The sequence below is a fragment of the Giraffa tippelskirchi genome, chromosome 5, assembly GCF_054371585.1.
Source record: "Giraffa tippelskirchi isolate mGirTip1 chromosome 5, T2T-mGirTip1v1.2.pri, whole genome shotgun sequence".
NCBI classification, from domain to species: Eukaryota; Metazoa; Chordata; class Mammalia; order Artiodactyla; family Giraffidae; genus Giraffa; species Giraffa tippelskirchi.
Window position 1 is genome coordinate 17,438,977 of NC_137279.1, and position 12,478 is coordinate 17,451,454.

General features: G+C 45.9%; 1 protein-coding gene across 1 annotated transcript in view; it reads right to left on the reverse strand.

Annotated features, from left to right (window-relative positions):
• CACNA1E (calcium voltage-gated channel subunit alpha1 E) overlaps positions 1-12,478 on the reverse strand; it is a 659,107-nt gene that overhangs the window by 89,429 nt on the left and 557,200 nt on the right. The window contains exons 14-16 of the mRNA XM_081485817.1: positions 8,198-8,313; positions 1,518-1,571; positions 777-866 (exon numbers count right to left, since the gene is read on the reverse strand). Of these exons, the coding sequence (XP_081341943.1) occupies positions 777-866; positions 1,518-1,571; positions 8,198-8,313 (260 nt within the window). The remainder of the gene's footprint in view (positions 1-776; positions 867-1,517; positions 1,572-8,197; positions 8,314-12,478) is intronic.

Genomic DNA, 12,478 nt, shown 5'->3' on the forward strand with positions numbered 1-12,478 from the left:
CTCTGCTTTTCCTCTGGGCACTCTTGGTCCTAGGAAATGGAAGGATTCCCCGGGGCAGGATAGCAGGCATCCCGCTGGTATCTTGAATCCTAATAGGATCCTGTTTATGTTTGTAACAGATTGAGCTTTTCTTTTTAAATATGCTTCTGGCACTGGAATCATCCTGCTGCATTTGTGATTTTTCTACCCCTGGCAACCTGAAGCAGTGATGAGCTCTGTACGCCTCTTCTGCCTTTCAGGATGAAGTCAGACCCTTCCCTTTTTTTCTGGAGAAGAAAAGTCTGCCATCGGCCAGCCTCTCTAAGAGAACCTGGGATGGAACAGCAGGCAAGTTAAAGGGTTGTCAGTAAGCATCTAAGTATCACATGGAAGCAGGTGATGCAAGTAGGTAGATGTTACTATGATTAAGCAAATGATTGCAGTTTCTCATATGGGCGTCCTCAGTGAACAATATCCCAAAGTGGGTGCTCGTTAGCACATCCAGGAGAGACAGGATACACACGCTGAAGAGATACATCTGCCACACTTGAAGAATCTGGGTTGGATTCTTGGCCCCAAACCCCGTGTTTCACATAAACATTATCCCTTGGTCCTTTTTTTTTTCTTCTGTAAGTCATTGTTGACGAGATTAGATTCCAATGCCTTTCCCTAATTACATCCCAAAGTTCTGGATTCTTTGGGCTCCCCTCCTCCTTGTGGCGTTTCTCCTAAGACAGGATGCGCCCTTTCACGGGAGGTTCAGAGCCGTGAAAGATGATCTGACAACCTCCACTCACCCACAGAGGAGATGTCCACGCAGTGCTCGTCGCTGGAGTCCCGTGCCATGGCCTCGGTCCGGCTCCTTTTGATGGTTGCCCTCCGAAGCACTACACCAGGGAAGCAAAGGGCAGAGAGAGGACATGAGAACCACGGGATCAGTCTGGTCACAACAGGACTGTGGCCTAGAGGCACCTGTGACACAGGCGCCTGCCTTTAAATACCCGAATCAGGGTGAGAGAAGTGACAAACGTCTACAGAAACGTGGCTCCCTTGCTCAGCGGCGCCTCTGACACACGAGGCTCTGGAATCCCATGCAACAAGGCTCCTGACTCCTTGCGGGAGCTCTTCTAAACACAGTAGGTAAACAGGCACCCTGTATCTATTTATTCTGGCTCTTCATAAACAATGTCACTTCCTGCCAATGAAAGTGGTCCCAAGATGCCCCCCGCAAATTGTCAAAGAAGATCCCTTTCTGAACCACTGGTTGTATGATGGCCTTTTCATTGCTCATTATCAATCACATGCCCTGGAACGAAACAACTCTTGGATTTCATTTTCATCACTTTAAAAAGCATTTAAACTCATGACTCAATTCCCTTCCTTTTAAAGCATGAGGGATTTTTATGACAGAGAGACTCACATTTCAAATCCCAAAGCAACCCTCTTTTCTCTCTTGCTCCTCTTTTGATCAAGAGACATAGCCGCTGCAGACGAGGGGGCAGATGAGAGAGCAATGAGGCCTTGGAGCACTTCCTTACCTTCTAAGGCTGACGTTCCAGCATTTTTGTTTTCTTCAGCAAGCATGACTTCCTCTATATGGAAACAAATGGTTTAGTAAATTATCGGTAAATGCCAAATTATTTTGTGAAATGAAAATCCCTGAGGAACAGCTCTGGCTCCAGGGCAACGTAGAGAGAGAGCGGAGTTCAGAGCTGGTTGCAGGCACCAGCATCAGAAAGACATCAAGGGTCACAGACGGAGCACCGGAGCATCAGAACAGAAAGGAAGGTCTTTAGTGAAGGGGGCATCGGGGGTGATGGGTTAAGATTTCAGCTCTGTGTCTGATACACCATTTAGGAGAATAAACAGCTCTGAGAGCGAGAGTTGATCTTTTTAACTAAAACTCTGCTAAATTGATAAAAATGAAAAATTTCCATTTCTGTTTTCTTTTATCCAGGTTCCTTAAAGCTATTCTAGCAATAGGAGCTTCCTTAATTTTGCTTGTTTGCAGTAGCCCCCAGGTTCATAACACCTCCCCCTCATTCAGAAGATGAGACCACATTTTGGGGTCTAGCCTACTTCTTTCAGGAAGGGGCGTAGAAAGATGCTCATGGCCCCTCAAAGAGAGGAGCAGGCTTGTGGGCTTGCTTCTTCTCCCCCTACCATGTCCATCCTGCCTTGCTGAGCAGAGCCTGAGCTGAAGAGGCTTTGGCCCATCATGAAATTGTCCCTGTGACATAATACAATATAAATATTTGGTTTTTGTTCACCATTCAGACACAGAGCTTCCAAAGCCCTTGGGATGTACTGTCTTTTGTATGCTAATGAGATGACTCACTGAGGGAGAGGCCTAGATAGTGTAAGGAGGGGGGATGGTCACTCAAAAAACCCCACCACATGATTAGAACATTGTAGCTTTCAGTCTCATCCCCTTTCCCACCTCGCAGGAGGGGAGAGCGGCTTGACACTATCAGTCACCAATGGTCGATGATCCAATCAATCAGGTCGGCATAAGGGAACCTCCATTTAAAACCCTACACAGGACTTCCCTGGTGGTACAGTGGGCAGGAATCTGACTGCCAACACAGGAGACACAGGTTCGATCCCTGGTTGGGGAAGATTCCACCTGTCACAGAGTAACTAAAGCCCGTGTGCCACAACTACTGAAGCCCAAATGACTAGAGCCTGTGCTCCACAACAAGAGAAGACACTGCTTTGGTGTGAGCCCACACACCACAACGAGAATAGCTCCTACTCGCCGCAACTAGAAAAAGCCCGAACGCAGAAACAAAGACCCAGCACAACCAAAAATAAATAAAAGAATCATTTTTTAAAAATCAACCAAAAAAAAAAAACAACAACCCAAAAAACCCCTACAGGATGGGGCCCAGGTTGCTGATAGGTTAGTGAGCCCATCAGCGTGCTAGGAGGGTGATGTACCTGGATGTGCATGTAGGGTCTGTCTTACTCTGTGTATCTCTTGAATTTGGCTGTTACTGACTTGTATTCTTCATAATAAACTGGTGATAGTTTTTCCTGAGTTCTGTAAGTCATTCTAATGAATGACCAAATCTGGAAACTTTGAATCTGTACTCAGCCAGGAAGAAATACAAGTCACCTGGGGACCCTGCTGTGGCTGGTGTGTGAAGAAGAGACAGGCAAATGGGGTGGAGCCCTTCGCTCGTGGGGTCTCCATTCACTTTGGGTGGTGTTTATTGTCAGAACTGAATTGAACGGTTGGATACCCCACTGGTGCTAGAGAGGGAAAGACCTGGTTGGCATTGGGATGGCATTATTTGGTTGTTGGCATTTGAAAAACCACCACTCAGTTCCCTGGACTCCCCTCTTAGCCTCCCCAGGAAGTCCTGTACTCCATAGAGATGTCATCATGGGTGAGACACTATTTTCTGAAAAGACTTATTAGAATATGCCTCACTAAAACATAGAAGCGAAAGGCAAAGGAGAAAGGGAAAGATACCCAATTGAATAAAGAGTTCCAGAGAACAGAAAGGAGAGATAAGAAAGCCTTCTTAAGCAAACAATGAGAAGAAATAGAGGAAAACAATAGAATGGGAAAGACTAGAGATCTCTTCAAGAAAACTGGAGATGCCAAGGGAACATTTCGTGCAAAGATAGGCACAATAAAGGATAAAAATTGCAAGGACCTAACAGAAGCAGAAGAGATTAAGAAGAGGTGGCAAGAATACAAAAAAAAAGGTCTTAATGACCCAGACTCACCTAGAGCCAAACATCCTAGAATGTGAAGTTAAGTGGGCCTTAGGAAGCATTACTATGAACAAAGCCGGTGGAGGTGATGGAATTCTGGCTGAGTTATTTCAAACCCTAAAAGATGATGCTGTTAAAGTACTGTACTCAATATGCCAGCAAATTTGGAAAACTCAACAGCAGCCACAAGACTGGAAAAGGTCAGCTTTCATTTCAATACCAAAGAAAGGCAATGTTAAAGAATGTTCAAACTACCATACAATTATGCTCATTTCACATTCTAGTAAGGTAATGCTCAAAATCCTTCAAACTAGGCTTCAGCAGTACATTAACTGAGAAATTCCAGATGTACACACTGGATTTAGAAAAGACAGAGGAACCAGAGATCAGATTGCCAACACTCGTTGAATCACAGAAAAAGCAAGGGAATTCCAGAAAAACAGCTACTTCTGCTTCACTGAATACGCTAAAACCTTTGACTGTGTGGATCACAACAAACTGTGGAAAATTCTTAAAGAGATGGTAATACCAAAGCACCTTATTGTCTCCTGAGAAACCTGTATGCAAGATAAGAAGCAACAGTTAGAACTGAACATGGAACAATGAACTGGCTCAAAATTGGGAAAGGAGTACATCAAGGCTATGTACTGTCACCATGCTTATTTAACTTCTATGCAGAGTACATCATGCAAAATGCTGTGCTGGATGAATCACAAGCTGGAATCAAGATTGCCGGGAGAAATATCAATAACCTCAGATATGCAGATGACACCACTTTAATGGCTGAAAGCAAAGAGAAACTAAAGAGCCTCTTGAAGAAGTTAGAAGAGTAAAACAGCTGGCTTAAAACTCAACATTCAAAAAACTAAGATCATGGGAACTGGTCCCACCACTTCATGGCAAATAGATAGGGGAGAAATAGAAACAGTGACTGACTTTATTTTCTTGGGCTCCCAAACCACTGCAGACAGTGACTGCAGGCATGAAATTAAAAGATGCTTGGTCCTTGGAAGAAAAGCTGTGACAAACCTAGACAATATATTTAAAAAGCAGAGACATCATTTTGCCAACAAATGTCCATATAGTTAAAGCCATGGTTTTTCCAGTAGTCATGTATGGATGTGAGAGTTGGACCATAATGAAGGCTGAGTGCAGAAGAATTGATGCTTTCGAACTGTGGTGCTGGAGAAGACTCTTGAGAGTCCTTTGGACTGCAAGAAGATCAAACCAGTGAATCCCAAAGGAAATCAACCCTGAATATTTATTGGAAGGACTAATGCTGAACACTCGGGCCAACACTTTGGCCACCTGATGCAAAGAGCTGACTCATTGGAAAAGATCCTGATGCTTGGAAAGATGGAAGGCAGAAGAAAGGGGAGATGAGATGGTTGGATGGTATCACTGACTCAATGGACATGAATTTGAGCAAACTCCAGGAGATAATGGAGGACAGGGAAGCCCGGCGTGCTGCAGTCTATGGGGTCACAAAGAGTCAAGCACGACTTAGCGACTGAACCACAAGAACAACATCCCTCAAATGTACCAACAAAACAGACCTTCTGTCGCATATATAGTGGGATTCTGAGCCCCCTATTGAGAGTGGTGTGGATGAGTTTTGATCCCCGCTCCTGTCTCAGCCATAAGCAAGGGGACCTGGAAGTGCCAGCAATCATTTCCTAAGATCCCAGCTGCTGGGGATAAGCCTGCAGCAGTTCTATTAAGCAATGGTTCAATTTAAGCACTTCTAACAAGTACAAAGACAAGCATAAGAGGGTAAAGTTATTACCATAATTCCACCTGCATATAAAACTGAGAGTATGTAATGTATTTCCCAGGGAAGGGAACATGTTGAGGCTCGGAATGTACCATGCAGGATGGCCATTATCAAGTCATAACATTTAGCTTTCTTTTTTAAGTACAGCCCTCTGGCAAAACTAAGTTAACAGGTTAAGTGTTATTGGTGGGATGCTCCTTGATGTGCACATAGAAGGTTTGAAAGTCACTGACAGCACTGGCTTTGGCATCCTTTTAAAATTAAGTACTTGTTAAATACCTCATAGCAACATGAATGACCTCAGCCAGAGAGTCTTTTTCACTCTGTGCGGTGTCTGGGGCTTTAGGGTGGGCAGATCCGAGAACCCCAGAGGCAGAAGGAGGGTGAATGGTGCTGTTGAGTACCTCTGGGGAGCGCTCGAGAGCTCCTGATGGGTTGGCACCACCCCCTACCCCAATGTCTTTTGCCAAGTTCGCTTTGGAACTTGCGAGTGTCTTTCCAGGGAAACGTAACCCATATGTCTCTGAATCACTCACGCTCCATTTGTACAGGAAAGGGCCAGGAAGCACAATTTGATGTCGCAGTGCGTCTTTTTTTCTTAGAAGGAGAAGAGAGCAGGCTTTGCCAACTGGAAGAAAGTGGAGCCTTGGAATTCTGCATGTATTTTGAAAAGCAGAGCCACAAAGAGCAACATCCTGAGGCCCCTGACCCTGAAGGGGGGCTGTGGGAAGGGCACAGAGGGTTCTCTTTGGGGTTTGCTGCCAGCCTGCTTGCTAGGGTGGTCTGTCAGATGGCTCCCTTGCCCAGGAAGCCAAGGGCAGTTGGGAGTTTCAAGCTGCCAGTCTGGCCTGGAGGCAAATCTGCTAAGTTACTGTTCCGAGAAGAGGGAGGGAAGATTCAAGTCCACGTCCACATCCACGGAGTCTCACAGGAGCAAGGATGAAATGGGAGTAGAGTCACCACTCCATGGCTCCTGCTTCCAGAAGCAGCAAAGAAATGCAGATAGTCCCAAATGAGGAGTGGCTTTGGCATGGCACTTCGCATCATACCTGCTCTTTCACCCGATAGATGATCAAATGTTGACTCCTGAGCTGAGAGAGCCTGCATGTGTTGTGGTCAGAGTAGCAGTCATAGCATCCATCATTCCAAAGCTTAGAGAAGAATAAGGGTCAGGCCACTAAGTACCCATTCCTATTCCAAATTCTTCCCAAGAGATCTCTTTGTGCTCTGCTTTTCTACCAGGAACAGAGCAAACATGCTGACTGTCATGCTTTTTTTTTTTTAATTAAACAAAATGTACTCTTTGTTCAGTAAGAAAATGAAGATATGTAACACCAATGCAATGAAAACTTTAAAATAACAAGGAAAGCAAATGTATCCTCTTTACTGACAGATATGGGGTGATTGACTCCCCTCATAAACAGCAGAGCCACAGTCACTCGAGTTTGGAGGCTCTCTGTGGGTTCATAAAATCAGGATAAACCTGGACCTTTCCTCAGGGCTGGGCAACAATTATTCCCGAGGCTGAGCGATGAGTGAGGAGCTGATGACAGCAAGGAACAGGGAAAGCCAGTTCTCAGCATCATCTCTTAGCTGGCCTACTGCAGTAATCTCACTATCGGTCTCCCCGCTCAGGCCCGGGTCTTCCTACTGTCTGTTCTCAACGCAGCAACCAAGTGCTTCTTTAAATCTTAAACAGAGTATGTCCTTTCTCTGCTCAAGATCCTCCTGTGGTTCTCACTTGACTCACAGGAAAGCCCTGAACTTCACAAGGGCCGGTAAAGGTCCTACAGGCTCTGCCGCCTGCTCCCACCACGAGACTGCCTTCATACCGGCTCCTGCCCTCCCCTGCTCACATCTCGGGCAGTTCCTGGAGCCCTCCGGGTCTCCTCCCACATTAGAGCCAGGAAACTGGGGTATGCTTCCTTCAGGGCTTCTTGCAGCTCACCCTCTCATCTCCTTCACATCTCTCCCCAGATAGGTCTACCCTGACCCTCCATTTAAAACTGCAACTCACCCTAAACCCCTAACCCTATCTTGATCTGTTTTTACTGTACTTGAAGAAACTTTTGTCACTCAGTCATGTCCAACTCGTGCGACTCCATGAACTGTATGTAGCTGCCAGGCTCCTCTATTCATGGGATTTTCCAGGCAAGGATACTGGAGTGGGTAGCCATTTCCTTCTTCAGGGGATCGTCCCAAACCAGGGATTGAATTCAGGTCTCCTGCATTGCTTCATCGTACTTATTACCCTATGAAAAGTTACTTCTTATTTTGTTCATCACTGCCTTCCCTGCTATAGGGTAATTGAGCTCCACTAGAGTAGAGCTCTGGCTCACTGCTATATTCCAAGTGCCTACACCAGGTCTTGGCACAATGTATGCTCTCAATAAACATCTGTGGACTGAACGGATTGTTGTTAGTACTAACGGTAGTAGTTGGAAATGGCATCAGTCCAAACTTAGCACTGGGTTATGTGACCTTTTACTCAGTTCACCTTGCTAAAATGTTGGCCTCCTGAAAGGTGTTTGGTAGAAGAACAGGGACAGACTCCAGAAGGAGAAAACGGGACCAGTTGGGAACCCCAAAAGCCAACGAGTCATTTCCAGCTTCCCTCCGCTCTGGCCCTTTCAGCGGAAGTGCTGGGGATGGGTACTGGGGTAGGTCCCGGATGTCTGTGCAGCCCATCACCAACCTCCTCCAGCCCCCAGGTCTTACCTGCTTTGTCTATCCAGGCGCGGTACCCATTCAGCTCACGCTCAATCTGCTGCTGGCGCCGCAGTTTCATGAAGGCTCTCCGGTTCTCCACTCTCTCTCTCTCTTTGGCAAATTCCCTGTGGACAAAGCGGATAAGTTTCACTAGGTTTGGGCAGTGTGACGACCAAAAGAAAGGGTGAAGCAAGCAGGAGAGAGAGTGTTTGAGCAGGCACTGTGTATACGCCATTTCCTTTGTCCCAGCCTGCAACTATAATCTTAAAATGTTGCACAGAAATGAACTTCGTTCAGCCTCTTGCAGGAAGTCTTCTTGGATCAGTTTCATTTCAGTTAGCACTAAAACTTTCTGCTTGCTCTGTTTTTTCTTTTTTTTTTTTAATATAAATTATCTTCTTGAAATGAAATGCAATAAAGGTAGAAATAAATAACAAAAAGACAACTAGAAAACACTCATATGTTTGGAAATGAATGAATACACTATTAAGAAACCCCTCAATCAAAAAAAAAAATTAAATAGAAATTAGAAAATCACTGAATCATACATATAAAACTTGTACTATGAGTATATCAGGTTCTTGGAAAGAAACTTATACTAGAATACTATTTTAAAAAGCTGAAATTAATAACATTGGCATTAATTTCCCTTTTTGTACTTATAAAAGTGGGATTTATTTTTTAACTTTATTGGAGTATGGTAGCTTCACAATGTTTTTGCTGTATAGCAAAGTGCCCGATCTCATCTGCTTGCTCTGTTTTGAAAGCTACTGGCTTAGTAGTGTGACGAGCTAGGTTCCAGAATGCTATATATTATGTGGCTCTGGCTACAACAGAAACTCAACGCTCTGAGGGGTCAAACTATCCTTTATGCTTTTAATAACAACAGTGACTACTGTCTATTGATTGATGATTATGTGCCAGTCCTATCTGAAGGTTTTCATATCCATTAATTCATTTGATCTTCACAATCACGCTATGAAGTAAGCACTACTAAAACCCTATGTAACAGATCGGGAAACCAAGGCTTAGGGGAGGGCAGTCATTTGTCACTTACTGGGATCTGAACTCTCCCCATAATGCCGGTGGCCTGACCCACTGAGCGTGGTGCTTAGTTAGTATGCGCTGCCACTGAAGACCATGACACCGATGCCTTGAAGGGTTGAAATGCTGTTTGAAGATGGCTGGTCAAGGTTGGATAAGAAAGGAAAGGACACAGAAAGGGCACACGGCTCCAGAAGAAAGTGGGAAGATGGGGTGGTGTGGAGGGGAAAACAGGACAGGGGGATAAAACCAGCATGAGGGTCAGACGGAAGACACAGCCCCCAACAGGGGACAGAGCCACTCTCTGGCAAAAGACGATTAAAACAAACACAACAACCCACTAGAGCCCTATGGGAAAAGAAGAGAGAAGAGGAATGAAGACTCCCTGGCAGAGAGGAAGATGGTGAGATTCGAGGAGTGAGCAAATGGGGATCAAGAAATATCCACTGGCTAGTAGGCCCCTCCGGAAGCCACATTTGCACCAATGCCCTTCTCATCATCAAACACCCTTCCAGCCAGAACACCCCTTGCTAGCGCAGTGCCTCCCAGCCACGGCTCATGCATTCTCCTACTGCCCCGAAAGCTGTTCCACTTATTCACGGGCTCTCTATCAACAAAGAGCAGCAACCCGAAGATAACAGAGTCCAGCACCCACTGAGGGTCCTGCTACCTACTCTATCGTGTCCAGGGAGGAGGAGCGGAACCAGGGGCTAAGGGGCATGCCCTAGCCCCAGTGCAGGAGAGGGAGGGGTGCCAATCTACCGTGAGGCAGGGGGATACCAGTTCACGCTTCATCTGGCCTCTCCTTCCAAGACAGAGGGGATCCCTTGGGCACAGGCCCCTTATAGAGGTCACAATCAGGCTGAGGGCACCGGGACAAGGCAGACTAGGAGAAGAAATTCTCCTGGACTTGGTGTCAGGTTCAGTGGGTTCTACCAAGGGTGTCTTGGGGGAAGAAAGAGTTGACTAGGAACAGTGAGGGTCAGACTCCCTGGTGGCTCAGACGGTAAAGCGTCTGCCTACAATGCAGGAGACCTGGGTTCGATCCCTGGGTCGGGAAGATCCCCTGGAGGAGGAAATGGCAACCCACTCCAGTACTCTTGCCTGGAAAATCCCATGGACGGAGGAGAGTGGTAGGCTACAGTTCATGGGGTCACAAAGAGTCGGACGTGACTGAGTGACTTCACTTTCTTTCACACTTTCAGTGAGAGTCAGAGTAACAGAATTTAAGCCCTGGAGCACCTCTTTTTTCCCCCTCCTCTTCTGGATTTCAGCAAGTAAGAAAGTAACAAGGAGCTAGCTTGGTTCATGGTGTTACCATCTACCAAAGTTCTTACCTTTGGTTCTTTGTCTTTCTATCCCTGTCATTGTTCTGTTGGTTCTATTTTCAAAATGGCACTTGGATCCACCCTCCCTCTTCATTCTTACTGCCTTGGTCTAGGACCTCACCTTTTCCTGCCTGGACTACTGAAATAGCATGTACCTGGTCTCTTGGCCACCTGCCTCTCTTCCCTTCATTTCATCCATTTCACAGCAATTAGAGTTATCTTTCTAAAATATGTATTGGATCTTACCATGTCCAAACCTAAAATAACAACCACAGTGAGTGACATTTGTGGAACACTTTCTAATTTCCAAGTACCTTCATCCATTCCGTACATTTAATCTTTACAACCAAAATGAGAAGGTGGCAAAACAGGTATTTTCAGCCTCAACTTAAAAGTTAAACAACTCATTCAGGTTTAACTAAGAGATGGAGCCAGGTTTGGAACCCTAGGCCTCTCTGCTCTAAGAGCCCAGCTTTCCCACATATCTGCCTAGCCCAGTGACATATCTATATGCAGCTTTCTACCTTTTCATACTAGTGTGCCTTCATTTTTCAACTATGCTCTAGGGGAATCCAGGAGGGTTTAGCAGGATGCAGTATTTTGAGGCAGACCTTGAAACAGGAGAATTTAAGCACACTATGGGGCTTCCCAGGTGGCTCAGTGGTAAAGAGTCTGCCTGCCAATCCACGAGACTTGGGTTTAGTCCCTGGGTCAGGAAGGTCCCTTGGAGGAGGCAATGGCAACCATTCCAGTATTCTTGCCTGGAGAATCCCATGGACCGAGCTGCCTGACGGGTTACAGTTCATGGGGTCACAAAGAGTCGGACACAACTGAGCACACACATACATAAGTGAGCTATGAGCAGAGAAACACAATAATCCTTTAGCATCTGCATTATTACCAACATCTCCATTTTCCAGCTCAGAAAACTGAATCTAACAGGAGTTAAGTGGTCATTTGAAAGGGCAAGTGTCCTAAGACACAGTGCCACTAAGAGGAACCATGACCCTCAGATCCTATAAATTCCCTCTTCTATCTTCTCTTCCTTCACATCTCCCCCACCAGCTGCTAAATACCTAAGAGACCCTTTAAAGTCCTTCATGGTTAGATCTGGACCTTTCTTTCAAACCTCGCCTCCCATCAATCCGATCTACCTCGTGCCTACCTGCAGCCCCACTCTAGCCAAGCTGCAGCCATAGCACACTTCCCACAGTTCCTGAAGGAGGGATCTAAAGGTTCAATTCACACGGCCTAGAACCCAGTCTTACCTGCCCGAGTCTGTTAAAATCCTTCAAGGCCAGGTTGAAATGTCACCTCTAATGTTTAGCTTGCCCCTCTCCCTTGCCCCCAGACTTCTGACCTCTGCCCTATACCTTTCCTCTGTCTCTTCATAGCTCATCTTACAGCCAGACCTCTACAGCGGTGAGCTATACATGTGACTGTCTCTCTCCCTCTCTGTGAGCTTTTTGTGGAAACATTCTGTCTTACTCAACTTTGCATCCTCCAGGACTAGACTAGGCCTGGTGTGTGGTACTTATTTAATAGATTTTAAAAAAAATAACAATATCTAGGATGACTTGAAAACCACACTGATAGATCTGCTCTGAATCCAAAGGCTTAAATGAAGGGATGCAGCATCTCCGCACGGACCCAAGCAGAGCCAGGTGAACTAACGAGAACACAGCAGTTGCCAGGTAACTCCTGGACACGGCCATCACTATTTTTCTTTGTTTGGGTCCACTGAAATCTCTGTAGCATTAGTCTATGAAGTGTGCAGTGTGTCACCTCTACCCAATCCCCAGAATGACCACGTGGCTTCATTTCCGGTAGGAGAGGCAAGTCATCCCAGCTTAATCTCTCTTTATCTTTGGAAGTTTCCTGGCTCCAGTCTCACCAGCTGGTTTCCCTGCTCTCCTCT